Genomic DNA, 15,647 nt, shown 5'->3' with positions numbered 1-15,647 from the left:
CACTAATATATACACAAGGTGTGTGTGTGTGTGTGTATGTGGGCGTGTGTGAATATGTATACACACACCAGTCAAAAGTTTGGGGTCACTTAGAAATTTCCATTCCACTCCATTACAGACAGTATACCAAGCTGAGATCAGTTGCATTGCTTTTTCTTTTTTTTTTTTTTAAGCAGGGCAGCAGTTTTCAGATTACATTTTGTGCTCACATGATTGCAAAAGGGTTCTCCAATGCTTTCTCAGTTATCCTTTTAAAATGATATCAGATTAGTAAACAGAATTTACCTTTAGAACATTGGATGAATGGTTGCTGATAAGTGACCCCAAACTTTTTAATGGTAGTGTATACACCCAGTGTTGATGTTAATATATACACAATAATTAGTCACCATTGATACATAGACCAGTGTGTTTTTTCGCAAGAGGTGTGTGTGTGTGTGTGTGTGTGTGTGTGTGTGTGTGTGTGTGTGTGTGTGTGTGTCTGTATTCCTGAGCCTAGTCCAAGACAGAACAAAACTCAGAACTCCAAATCCAATTTCAGGCATCCTGAACAAGACGCTGGGTGGAAATAAATGTCTTTAGTGAGACACACACACACACACGCACACACGCCCACTTTAGGGTCAGGGCGCCGGCGTCTTTGAATAAACGTGTTTACAGCCAGCGAGCCGAAGTGGTTATTATTTTACCAGGACATGAGCAGGAAGACTGAGAATCCTCCTCACTTGACCCCTTTTTGCCTTATAAATTTAACAAGACATAAAGCAATTCTGCTGTAATGGACCATTTAGACACAAGCCCTCTGTCTTAAGGTCAGGGAGAGAAAAAGGAAACAAGGAGGGAAAGAAAGAGAGCGAGAGATGGAGAGGGAGAGGGAGAGGGAAGGTAATTGAGGAAAGCAGTGAAAGAGAAAGGGGAAATTACAGAAGGAGGTGAAGGGAGTGGAGGGAGAGAGTGAGAGAAAGAGGGAGGGAGAGAGAAAGAGGAAAGAGAGAGAGAAGGAGTGAGTGGGAGAGCAAGGACCAGAGAGAGAAAATTGGGTGGAAGACAAGGTGGAGGGAGAGAGATATGAAAAAGAGAAAGAGAGAGAGGAAGAGAGGGGGAAAGAGAGAGGGGGTATCAGCTGACACGGTGACCTGTGCAGATGTGTGCTAAGTGCTCGGATGCTCGGGCTTCTCGGTCGCTCAGCTCCTTAATCACGCCTCCGCTGCAGATCAAATCTGATAAGCAAGTCTCGTGTGTCTCTCACACACACACACAGCAGAATTTAATTAAAGCAGTGACCGCCGCTCACACACACACGCACATACACAAAGCATGCTAATAACTTCAGATAAATAATTCAAACACCCATCTACATGCAAATAATGGCAGCGCGACAGAGAAAGAGCCTTTTGGCCTCCATGTAGAACAAGTCATTTTCTGATTCACTGGTTCAGTTCAGTACGGCATCAGTAGCGCTTCTCAGGCTACAGTGTCCCAGCATCCTTTCCTCCTTTCCTCTCCCATCAGGACCGAGAGGGGGGGGGTGGGGGTGGAGAGAGAGAGAGGGACAAAGAGAGAGAGGAGAGGTGGGTGGAGGGGTGCTGGTTCTCATCTCTAGAGAGTACAGAGTACCAGATGTCTCCTGTACCTGCTGCATTTTAAGGGGACAATCCTGCCTCACCATAGGCATCATCACCATCACTCTGTGACGAGGGGGAATTCGAAAAGACCCATAACAGGAACTATACATCGTAACTGCATGGTTCCCAACTGTACTGTAGAGTAGAACATAAAGACTGGTTCTTGCTGGAGTCTCCGGTTCAGTCATTGTGGTCCAATGGATAACCAGCTTATTTGGAAGAACCTGTCAATGCTCTTTGAATCCATTGTTTTCAGAGGGGTTGGTGTCATGATCATTATCGGTTAAGAGCTCTTGTAGAGCAATCCAGGCCACAGAAAACTAAATCTTCCTGAAGGGCCCTGTGTGCATGTGTGAGAGACAGTTTATGTGAATGTGTGTGTGTGTGTGTGTGTGTGTGTGTGTGTGTGTGTGTGTGTGTGTGTGTGTGTAGCCATCAGACTCAAGAGAAACAGCATGTCCAAGGACACCGTCTGTTCCCCAGCCAGTGGAGTAGGGAAGGGCAGTTAGTGTCTGCATCAGAAACCGTTTTAAAGAGATGGAAAAACAAACAGACTAAACCAAAACGCTTAACTAAAGACCTCAGACCTAAACCTCATGCACCAAACCAAAATGAAAGTAAATACACACACACACGCAAACGCACACACATGCACACCAGTGGTCATTAGACCAGGGCAGTGGCCTGATGGACAGACACATTCTGCAGTCATAATGACCTCTGCACCCTGCTGTCACTTCAGACTGAGAGAGCAGATGCCTCTTAACAGCCCAACACAGCAGTATGTGTGTATGTGTGTGTGTGTTGACCCTGACCTTGAGTTTGTCTCCACACAGTGCTCCGGCCCTGGTTTAATGCTCACACACAGAGGCACAGAATAAAAAACACACTTGTGTGTGTGTGTGTTTATGTGTGTTGGCAGGTAACATGAGCCCTGCCTGACTCTCATCACAGCTGGAGCTGATGACACTCCAAAACACACACACACACACACACACACGCATAAACATAAAATCACATATGGACACACACACACACACACAAACAACGTCAGCATGATGCATGACGCTCAACCTCTCCACACTGTGGCTCACCACAGAAATCAGCGCATTCCGTCTCCCATGAGGCTTGGACTCCATTCTCCACATACACACACACACACACACACACACAAACACACACACACGCCCGCACACACACATACACAAAACCTGTGTGTGCACCAAGGGTCACATCTGACTGGGATCTGGCCTGAATCTGGCTATGGTCTGGCTCTGATCCGGCAATGCATCTTCTTTTTAACGATTTAATGATCAACGGTGGTATGGGGTTCATAAACGACAAACACACCTAAATCAAAACCAGCAATACAGCAGAGAGAGAGAGAGAGAGAGGGACAGAGAAAGATTGAGAAAGAGAGAGAGGGAGAGAGAAAGGTCTCTGGACGAGAGACTGGATCCGATGTGGCCTTGTTGCGATAGTGGTCTGGATGCTGTGCAGTACGACATGGGGTCAGCAGTGGTCTGGGGGTTCTCCAACGTAAACCAGCTCCAGCTTGATGAAACCCTAACCGCATGACTGGGACGGGGACTAGAACGCACGCACACACACGCACACGCACGCGGCAGCACAGGGGCTGAGGAGAGACGGCGCACAGAACTGTACAGTTACACACTTGCATCACGCTGACATTGCTGTTTATTTGCATGATTTATGTTTATTTTGTTGTGTGTGTTTTTTGGACTCGTCATTAGCTACAGCAATGACGAGAATCAGATAGGGCTCACATTATCTAGCAAAAGACACACACACACACACACACACATACATACAAACACACACACACACACCACACATGTGTACACACACACACACACCGAGACAGGTGCATTATTAAGAGATAATTGGAACTCAGAGTCTCAGTGCTGTCCACTGACCTCTCTGGCCAGAGCTGATGATGTGATAGCCAAAGGTCAAAGGAGTGAACAGATGAGGTTGCCATGGAGCACGTCACTGTGAAAACACCATCACCTCCCACACACACACACACACACTCTCACACACACACACACACTCAGGGTCTTTGGCAGCAGCTCAGGAATGCGTGCCTTCTCAAGTCATCCATCTCCCTGCCACTCACTGTATCCCTCTCAGTTTCTCCCTCTCTCCCTCCTTCGCTCCCTCTCTCTCCCCCTGTTGTCTTTATCCCCCTCTCATTCTCTCTGTCTCTGCTGGTTCTTGTTCCTCCCCTCCCTTCTCTTCACACAGCCACAGCTGTGTCCAGTAGCCTGCAGCAACAGGGACGACTGCTAGACATGGGGGTCACTTGCACAGCTGGATGGATCTGGGGCGTGCGCGTGTGTGCGTGTGTGTGTGTGTGTGTGTGTGTGTGTGTGTTGGGGAGGGGGTGGGTTAAAGTCTTTCTTAAGACTTTGCCATGGACTGAGCAAAAATTGCAGTTTGACCTTTTGCATACATTTCAAAACACTCAGACACACACACACAGACACACACTTTCTCACTCACCTTTGACAGCCTCATCCACAACCTCCACTACACGGTCAATCTGCTGCACCTGAATAAAAAGAGAAGAAGACTTCAGACAGGTAAGAAGACAGGTAAACACGTAAACACACACACACACACACACACACATACAGTGTTAATGACTGCTTTCTCAGGAAGGCAGTGGCTTTGGCCCTTCTAGCTTATAACGAATGTGTCTGGCAGTGGCGGCTGCTTCTGTATGGATTATCAATAACTACTGCTGGCTCTGGAAATGACCAGACTCTTCAGGGGATTACAACACACACACACACTCGGACACACACACGCACGCATACGCACACACGAACACAAACACACACGCAGCTAACACAAGGTCATCATCTGTGGGTGTGACTGGCCAATGCACATGAACAATAAATACTGACACACACACTTACATATCCTCTGAATGTGTACCGCAATGATCGATTTGACCATGTGGTTTCTGAATGTGTTCGTGCTTGCGTGTGTGTGTGTGTGCGTGCGTGTGTGCATGCATGCGTGTGTGTGTGTGTGTGTGTGTTGTGCTCTGTGTTGTGGAAACAAGCGTGTGAAAGATCAGAGAGATCACACTCAAAATTAATCCCCATGCTCAGCCTCCACACCGACACTAACTGACTGACGATAAGGATCTGACGATAAGTGCTGACACAAAAGTATAATGACAAACAAACGCGCACACACACACACAAAACACACAGTCTCAAGCTACGTGAAACCTGTTCACACACAGGGAGTTAAAGCAGCACTGCTGTAAGAAAAACATCCCTAATCTTATTAAAGCACATTGCTTATAAAACACAAGCACAGATCAGAGCTAAACATAAATAAAACTAACCCACACACACACAGAGCTGATGATAATCGCTGCGCTAAGCCTGATGGGAATTAGATCCCGGGGGCTTGTGACAGTGGGAGGTGTCTGTCTGGCGGCGTCTCATCACCAGTCTCAGGCTATCAGGGCCATCATCTGCGCCAACATCAGGATTACACCAGGGCTAACGAGCAGCCTGATCCACACAGGAGTACCACCAACACCATCATCAGGAGCACCACCAACACCATCAGGAGCACCACCAACACCACCATCATCAGGAGCACCACCAACACCACCATCATCAGGAGCACCACCAACACCATCAGGAGCACCACCATCATCAGGAGCACCACCAACACCATCACCATCAGGAGCACCACCAACACCACCATCATCAGGAGCACCACCAACACCATCAGGAGCACCACCAACACCATCAGGAGCACCACCAACACCACCACCATCAGGAGCACCACCAACAATATCACCATCAGGAGCACCACCAACACCACCATCATCAGGAGCACCACCAACACCATCAGGAGCACCACCATCATCAGGAGCACCACCAACACCATCACCATCAGGAGCACCACCAACACCACCATCATCAGGAGCACCACCAACACCACCATCATCAGGAGCACCACCAACACCATCAGGAGCACCACCAACACCATCAGGAGCACCACCAACACCACCACCATCAGGAGCACCACCAACAATATCACCATCAGGAGCACCACCAACACCACCACCATCAGGAGCACCATCAACACCATCACACTTGCTTAGGTGCAGTTTAGGACCTACAACACTAACACACTTGCTTAGGGGGAGTTTGGGACCTACACCACTAACACACTGGCTTAGGGTTGGGAGTTGTGTGAGTGTGTGCATGTGTACTATACTGTATATATTTTCTGTTCAGGGGTTATGTGCGACTGTGTTTTCAGGCCAGTGGTGGAGTGTGTGAGTATTCATGCATGTGTGTGCGGTGTTCTGTCTAGCTGTTGTTTTGAAAAACAAACTCCATGGGGTCCAGTCAGAGAGTATCACTTCTAAGAGGCTTTAACTGCTCCTCAGAGCAGCAGCGCGAAAGCTAAGATAAGCTCTCAAGGAACCCTACAGACACACCCTAACACACACACACACACACACACCCCTCCTGACACCCTTTATCCATATGTCCTCTGCTTGACTCTCTCCTCCATCCCTCTTCCATCTTTATTTCTTTCTTTCTCTCTCCTCATCTCCTCCCTCATTATCTCAGTCCCCCTCCTCATCTCATCCCTCCTTCATTCTCTGGTGTTTCTGACAGATCTAGAATGGATAAATGTAAAATGTAATGATAAACACAGACTCTCCTTCTGTGCTGAGGCCTTCAATATGACAGCAGACAAAGACACACACACACACACACACACACACACACACACACACACACAAATTTGCATATGCGGAACATACAGTTATTTACCAGAAAAAAATATTACAAAGAACCCCCAATGCAATATTCAGATGTATACAACTTTCAATCCCCTAACACCTCCAACTGCAATTCCGCGCCGGGACTTAATGTAAATTAATAATAATGCTGATTGGTCAAGCTTGAGTGCACCCTAAAGCCTGTGCATCTTAATGTATACTTATTCATGTATGGCCAATGGGCTACTCTCTGAGGTAATTACAGAGTCTGACTGTGTAGCGTATGGTGGTCCCGTGCGTTCTGTTAAACACCAGGCCATAAATAATGTCATTAAATTCAATCAACGCGCGCGTTGCTGTTTTACGCTGGGGGCCCTACAAACAGCTGGCTGGAGCTCAACACACACCGAGCTGGGGCACAAGTGATTGAGTGAGAGTGTGTGTGTGTGTGTGTGTGTGTGTGTGTGTGTGTGTGTGCGCACGCGCATCTCGGGGTGTTTGCCTGCATGGATAACTCCTCACTCAGAGGACTTCAGTCATTTCCCTACACACACGCCGATAAACGTGCGCGCGCACACACACACACCTGGTGGAAGCGTGCTTCAAGTTAGTAGTGAATGTGTGAGTCGGTAAGTCAAATCTGTGTTTGTGTGTACATGTGTGTATGCTAGATAGAGTTTCTGAGTGTGCGCAAGTGTGTGTGTGTGTGTGTGTGTAATAAACTGATAAAAGAGGAATTTGCATAAAACTGCATTTAAGTCATTGAGAACAGGCACCAGATTAAACTGCCATTAAACACACTCCCTAAACAGACTGTGCACATTCAAACATGTCCACACCCAAGCTGCATCCCAACCTACATCTCCTCCACACACACACTAACATTTACAAGCTCCTCAAACAAAAAAACAACTTTAGATCTGCTATTCACCTCTCTTTCAGACACACACACACAATGATACTCACACACACACACACACACACACACACAATGACACTCATACACACACACACCTCTCTGCTCGCCTTACCCCAATGATGCTGAGGCCTTTGAGGTAGTCCATCCTGGGCTGAGCCTGAGGAACACAGCCTGCCACCACCACCTTCTTATCCTGCTCCTGTGCTTTCCTGGAGGGAGAGAGAGAGAGAGAGAGAGAGAGAGAGATGAGGGAAGAAAGAGAGAGAGAGAGAAATACAAAGACAAAGATGAAGAGAGGGAGTTAGCATGAGTTACTGCTACAATAGTGTTAAATCAGAAATACAGGCGCCGGTTTTTTATTTATTTCAGTAATTCCATTGAAAAAAAGTTGATTTCCAAGTTGATTTATTTCAGTAATTCACTCCACACATACTGATATATTTCAAGAGTTTAGTTCTTTTAATTTTGATGATTATAACTGACAACTAATGAAAACCCCAAATTCAGTATCTCAGAAAATTAGAATATTGTGAAAAGGTTCAATATTGAAGACACCTGGTGCCACACTCGAATCAGCTAATTAACTTAAAACACCTGCAAAGGCTTTTAAATGGTCTCTCAGTCTAGTTCTATAGGCTACACAATCATGGGGAAGACTGCTGACTGCTCACAAGGAGGGCAAGACACAAAAGGTCATTACTAAAGAGGCTGGCTGTTCACAGAGCTCTGTGTCCAAGCACATTGATAGAGAGGCGAAGGGAAGGAAAATATGTGGTAGAAACAAAGTGTACAAGCAATAGGGATAACCGCACCCTGGAGAGGATTGTGAAACAAAACACATTCAAAAATGTGGGGGAGCCTCACAAAGAGTGGACTGCAGCTGGAGTCAGTGTTTCAAGAACCACCACGCACAGACGTATGCAAGACATGGGTTTCAGCCGTCACATTCCTTGCGTCAAGCCACACTTGAACAAGAGACACCAAGAGATTTTCTGAGATACCGAATTTGGGATTGTCATTAGTTGTCAGTTATAATCTTCAATATTAAAACAAATACACATTTGAAATACAGTGTTTCCTCTAGAAATTTTTCCAGCAGCGGTGCTGTTGATCGTAGGAACCACCCCCCCCCCAAAAAAAAAAAAATGTTGACTCCTTACTACTACTTACTAGTAGTACTCCTTACTACTCCCTACTCCTTAAATGGTGACTTCTGGTGGATTTTTTCAGATTGAGTGTTACAAATTATGACAACCATCAACACAAGCATTTACAAAGCATGATTATTGCAGTACTTGAACAGGATTATTCATCTTTCACCTTTTTCATTTACATTATTAGTAATTAGCCACTGTACAACTGTACACTGTAGGCCACTGTACAAACTATTACTATTTAGAATTATTTATGATACATGATACATTAAAAAAAAATTGTCCTATTTTTTTTTTTTTTTATTAACTTTTGCACAGCACTGTATAAACTATATAGACTTTTCTTTCATGTCATTACACTGTATTGGTGCTATGCAAGTCGAATTGAGTGCCTGTCACTTTAAGGCTGTGACGGCCCATGGGGCTTGCTTGATTCTCACGGTTTTAAGCTAATTTAGTAGCGTTGTTGTGCATGGTGCATGGTGCAAGAATATGTGGATGAAATTAATAATGTTTTCCATGTCATTTGGTAAAATAAATGCTCAAAAAGCTTTGGTGAGCTCTACAGGAATTACAAACCATCTCCAGATGTAAATGGTTGCGTATTCTATTACTCAAATTCAATTAAACCCACCAATAGGCTAGCTAGACCTTAGTTTCACAGCCTAGGTATTTTAGCAACACAGGGCTTGAAAGCATTGTCTATCACAAACAAAAACGAAGCAATCCGTGGAATTTATCTGGGAATAGGCTACTGAAAGTAGGGGCGACCTACCTCGCTGGCGTGTTTAATTTGGTTCCTTGGTTAACATAATGTAGGCTACGTTTTTTTGCACAAAATTGCATCTGCTAATAAACTTAAACATAAACACAAACAAGCATGATCTCCTGTAGAATCCCTGACTGCGCCTTCAACGTTAGCCTACTATTATTTGTTGACATCAAACCTGAACGAACGGCAGCTGTTCCTGAAGTTCACTTGCGTGTTTTTTTGTTTTGTTTTTTTAATTAGCCAACTTTTTTTGCAGTGGCGCTTGAATTCCAAGAGCTGCGCCACTGATGAATACATTGTAGGGGAAATGATGACATTCTAATTATATGACCAGCACCTGTACTTTACAAGCTGATTTTGGATGAGAGACATGACACTGCCTGAGGTATACCATTACAAACAGAGAGAGAGAGAGAGAAGAGGAAGAGAGAGAGAGAGAGAGAGAGAGAGAGAGAGAGAGAGAGACGACAGGGCGGACAGGCCCCTCTCAATGCGCAAAAACACACTCCCCCCAAATCAGTTCTGACAAGACCAATGCACTCTGGCACACGCACACACACACACACACACACACACACACACACACATACCATTGGTCCAAATAAAAACAACTCATTACATCAGCTGATAGAGGGAGGCACTTCCCACAAAACAAAGACTGGAACAGATTGAAGCATAAAGTGTGTGTGTGTGTGCTGATGTTACATCACCAGTGAGAGAGAGAGAAAGAAAGAGAGTGAGCTGGGCTGAGGGGGAAAGAGTGGGAACTAACTGACTGAGTGCATCTTCTTCAAACACCCAAACCTATGGGGATTGGGCATGCTCTGTGTGTGTGTGTTTTGATGACAAGCAGCCTTACTGCTGAGTACAAAAACAAACCACAGCTAAACTGGCGAGCATCCTCACACACACATCCATCCACAGCATTTAACCAACAGAGAGAGATAGAGGGCCTGCTGGAGCTCAGCACTGTTTCAGCTGTGAGGGCAGAACGCCTCCCAGCTCTCACACACACACAGGGAGAGAGAGGTGTTTCTGCTTTAAGAGGGGCCGTTTAACATTCATGAACTCTTCCGGCAACAGATACAGTTAACCACACACACACACACACACACACACAGCTCACTCCCTTCTCAAACACAGCCAAAATGCATTATTTAACTGTGTCTCCGATATTGTCCCACTCACTATTTTCCAGGATTTGGCTTTAACAAATAGGGATGAACACTGACTGAGACGTACGGGTAGCTTATATATGTACACTATGTATGGACCTACAGGATAACGTAAGGGGAGGGATTTGACCCTGCACCCCTCCAGTACTGAAAATACACTAATGCCCTCACATTCTCTAGGCCTCTCAGGAGGAAGGAAGGAGGAACACATGGAGATGTACAGAAACACACACACACAAACTCAGATGATACAGACAAAACACAGGATGTGTCCATTCTGTTCGGTCATTCATTCAATCTCAATATATCTCTCTCTCTCTCTCTCTCTCTCTCTAATAGAAATCACTCAGAAAATGCATATAAAGGTTCATAAATCTGTGCTTGCGCGTATGTGTTTGCATGTATGCATGGAAGGAGATTATATTAGTGTACAATTGTGTTAATGTGTTTCTCTGTGTGTGTGTGTTTCTCTGTAGCTGACTGAAAACAAAGATCCCTAAAATTATCTGAACTCTGAGCGTGAGTGAGTGAGAGCGTGAGTGAGTGACAGTGAGAGAGAGAGAGAGAGAAAGAGAGAGAGAGAGGCGCGAGCGCTAAAGTCGCACGGCTTCCTGAAAGCTCATGTGGGCTTTTTCTGGGAAGCGTTTGGCAGGACAGGCTGAGGGGCCGATAGGCGGACATCAGGGTTATGTGAGCAGACGTCATGTCACCTTGAATCTGTGAGAGCGGAGGAGGAGAAAGGGCTCGCCTATGTTAGAGCCAGGCTTCACGCTTACATCACACCTCCTAGTGACATTTGCCACACACACACACACACACGGGGGGGGCTGTATAATGTGTCCAATGTGTCCTATTGCCACAAGTGTGACTGCTACTGTTTGTTTGTAATGTCCGAGTGCACGTGAGCGTTAATGCATTTAGTGTCAGTACCTGTGTATTCGCACACATGTGCGTGCACCTGTGCATGTGCATGAATGTGTGTGCGTGCGCATGTGTGAATGTACACTATTTAATGCAAGTTGATCCATTTCGTTATAAATTTAATGAGTAATATTTAGTTTGTGTGTGCCTGACTGCACATTAGTGTGTGTGTGTGTCAGTGCTACAGATGTGGAGTGACAAGGCAGCAGCCAGGCCCCCACTGAGTTGGAGCCAGATCAAGAGAACTCCACCTGATCAACACAGACATGTTCTCACACACACACACGGGTTCGAAAGACCATCACCTGATAAGCACGGACATCCGCTTAAACACACACACACTCACACAAATCCATACACAACAACTCAATTTCGCACACATACACACACTCACCTCACTCACTCAAATGGGTTCAAGAAACATCAACATAGACAGCTGCTCTCTCTTATATTCACACACACTCACAATTACTCAGTTTCTCGCTTAGACACACAGACACAGACATACACACACGCTCGCTCACCAATATACACAAAGATCAGCTCTACTGTCGCTTACACACCAACAGACATGGGCATGTGTTCTAGCAACCATTTACACCAACTCAAAAAAGAAACACTAACCCAAGGTCCAGACACACACACACACTTAAAACATCCCCATTATTAAAAGGTAGAGCACTAAGGCTAGAAGGAACACACACACACAACCACCTCCTCCGCACACACAAACACAACCACCCCCTCCACACACACACACACACACACACAACCACCCCCTCCACACACACACACAACCACCCCCTCCACACACACACACACACACACAACCACCCCCTCCACACACACACACACACACACACACAACCACCCCCTCCACACACACACACACACACACACACAACCACCCCCTCCACACACACACACAAACACAACCACCCCCTCCACACACACACACACAAACACAACCACCCCCTCCACACACACACACACACAACCACCCCCTCCACACACACACACACACAACCACCCCCTCCACACACACACAACCACCCCCTCCACACACACACAACCACCCCCTCCACACACACACACACACACACAACCACCCCCTCCACACACACACACACAACCACCCCCTCCACACACACACACACACAACCACCCCCTCCACACACACACACACACAACCACCCCCTCCACACACACACACACACACACACACACACAACCATCCCCTCCACACACACACACACACACACCCTCCGTCACCACAGTAGCTCGCGGGCAGCGCTCACACACCAGGCTCCTGATGGGCTGTGTCGGGAGAGGGCAGAGAGGGCACACTGGGGCTGGCCACATGTCAGGAGGAGTGTGTGTTAAAAAAACACACACACAGACGAGATACGAGATGCCACACACACACACACACACACACACACACACACACACACACACACACACACAGATGAGATACGAGATGCCACACGCGCACACACACACACAAAAATGCATGTCCCATGTACACACACACTCTTGTCAGGAGAGACTAACTATAGTAGAAGGCCCTGTGAGAAACACACACCTCCTTGGATCCTGAAAGCACTGAAGATACTGGCCATGCCATGTTAGCCACAAACCCAGGCCATGCCATGTTAGCCACAAACCCAGGCCATGCCATGTTAGCCACACCTAACCTATATAACGACCACCACAACACAAACCCAGGCCATGCCATGTTAGCCACACCTAACCTATACAACGACCACCACAACACAAACCCAGGCCATGCCATGTAAGCCACACCTAACCTATATAACGACCACAAGAACACAAACCCAGGCCATGCCATGTTAGCCACACCTAACCTATATAACGACCACCACAACACAAACCCAGGCCATGCCATGTTAGCCACACCTAACCTATATAACGACCACCACAACACAAACCCATGCCATGCCATGTTAGCCACACCTAACCTATATAACGACCACAAGAACACAAACCCAGGCCATGCTCGTTGCTTTGTTTGCTTGTTTTATTTGACAGCAGCATGAGGTTCACACGTTGTCTTGTTTATTGTTGTTGTTGATAGCAATGTAAAGCACATACGCATCAACTTTGCTCCACACAGCTTAGACAGACTAATGAATAATTCAGCAGTCCCTCCCTTCTGCAAGGCATGGCCTAAAGTCAGCCCATTTTGGATCTAATTCAATAATGCAAAGAGGGCTTGTGCCGCAAATATAATAAGGGCCACCTTGACATATCTGCATAGGCATCCTGACAAGGCCAATCTGTGAAATATTAATGAGGATATTACAACCCCCTTTAAAAAAAATATGACCAATAAATAAACAGCAACGGGAAAGGGAATGGGAGGGCTGGTCTAAGGCACCTCTGACCACAGATCCATCTCAGATCTCATGTCTGCTACACGTGCAATAGAAAAGCCCAATCCCATGCTCTGCTACCTATCCAACGCACATGAAGGCTGATTTGAGCAGCAGACGATGCTCGATTCTATGTATCCTCCAACAGTGGGCATCAGGTAAAGATTAGAGTTAAAAGATGCTACTCAAATGTGGGTCTTTACACTAAACAGTTGTGATTAATGGAAGTATAACTGCAGTACATGATGGAAGTACTGTATGCCTAGCAGCACTAGTGAGTAGTGGAGGTCTGCCTGGCTCTGGAAGTATGCCAGCGTATCTGAGACTAAAGTTCCCAGACGCTCACCCAGATGACCGGCGCTCATTAGAGGCAGTAATGGTCCTCCCAGCCCCACAGGATCTGGGCTCCATTAAGTTCAGGCCAGGGTACAGGCAGTTTGGTGTGAGAGAGCGCTGAATCAGCAGCTGGAGAACTAGAGGGCCTTTAGAGTCGGATACCTCCCTCCCTCTGCTCCCTCTCTCCCTCCCTCTCTCTGGTTCCTGTACTGGCTCTGAGTCCTCCATAAACACAAGGTGCTATCAGACCAATCTCTCCTGGTGTGCACATGCACGCACGTATACACAGCGAGAGAGAAAGACAGAGAGGGAACGAGAAGGGAAGAGAGGGGGAGTCACACACACACACACACACACACACAGAGGGAGAGCTGTTCAGCCAGCTGATTGTTGTGTAAGCTGCGATAGTGATCTGTGGGCCAAGTATTGTGTGTAAACACAGCTTAGTGTTTGGGCTTCAGGAAACCTGCGCTCAGCACCCCCCCCGCCTCCCTCTCAATCTGATGGGACCCTGCCTAAGTTCATGCCACTGTACTGGCCAACCAGATAAGGTAACGCAAGTGTGCTACAGAAACACAACACACAGACAACACAGCATTCACGCTCTGGCAGGTGGGAGAGATGGCAAAGAAGACTGAAGGTGTGTGAGTGTGAGAGTGAGCGAGTGGGTGTGTGTGTGTGTGTGAGAGAGTGTGTGTGCGTGAGTGTGAGAGTGAGAGAGTGTGTGTGTGTGAGTGTGAGAGTGAGAGAGTGTGTGTGTGTGAGTGTGAGAGTGAGAGAGTGTGTGTGTGTGTGTGTGTGTGTGTGTGTGTGAGTGTGAGAGCACAAGCGTGTGAGTGCGAGAGTGAGAGCACGAGCGAGTGAGTGTGTGTGTGTGTGTGTGAGTGTGAGAGCACAAGCGAGTGAGTGTGAGAGTGAGTGAGTGTGTGTGTGTTCCTTTATGAGGTGAGAGTTCTGGTAGAAGCAGTCTGGCATGGAGCAGTTTGGTCCGCCTGCCTGGTTAAGTCCCAGCATGGGAGCTGCTGTCAGTGGAGCAGGACAGAGAGAGCACCAGAACTGCAGTTCACTACTGTAGCACGCAAACACACACACACACACACACACACGCACACAATCCAGTCAGTGAAGTAAGAGAGGCAGAGCAATATATGCAGGTCTGTAATGGAGCGCGCACACACACACACACAAACACACACACTCAAACACACACAAATAAATGAGTTGATAAGGAGAGGGAAAACTCCATCAAAACTTGACATGTGGTTCCTACTTGAGCACATGAGTCAGTGGTGTGGGCGAGAGGCAGCGCAGCAGCAGAGCAGCAGGGGAGCTGCCCCAGGCCAGAGAGGCCAGAGAGGGCCAGAGAGGCCAGAGAGGGCCAGAGAGGCCAGGCAGAGAGGGCCAGAGAGGCCAGGCAGAGAGGGCCCCACTGGGAGTCCTCATGATCGTCAGTGTGCTGCAGGCGTCTGGCTCCTGGTTCCTCCAGCAGAGACACAGGCACCAACTCCCCCATTATTCCCTCATGCTTCTTCCCAGAGCTCCATATAAGCACACACA

General features: G+C 47.1%; 1 protein-coding gene across 2 annotated transcripts in view; it reads right to left on the bottom strand.

Annotated features, from left to right (window-relative positions):
• The window catches only part of cdkal1 (CDK5 regulatory subunit associated protein 1-like 1), a 267,508-nt gene that overhangs the window by 188,307 nt on the left and 63,554 nt on the right, over positions 1-15,647 (bottom strand). For both annotated transcript variants that reach the window (XM_042106955.1, XM_042106956.1), the window contains exons 5-6: positions 7,449-7,545; positions 4,152-4,200 (exon numbers count right to left, since the gene is read on the bottom strand). In XM_042106955.1, coding sequence (XP_041962889.1) covers positions 4,152-4,200; positions 7,449-7,545 — 146 coding nt within the window. The remainder of the gene's footprint in view (positions 1-4,151; positions 4,201-7,448; positions 7,546-15,647) is intronic.

This window comes from Alosa sapidissima, chromosome 10 (genome assembly GCF_018492685.1).
Source record: "Alosa sapidissima isolate fAloSap1 chromosome 10, fAloSap1.pri, whole genome shotgun sequence".
Taxonomy (NCBI): Eukaryota; Metazoa; Chordata; class Actinopteri; order Clupeiformes; family Clupeidae; genus Alosa; species Alosa sapidissima.
This window is presented reverse-complemented; position numbering and strand designations above follow the sequence as displayed.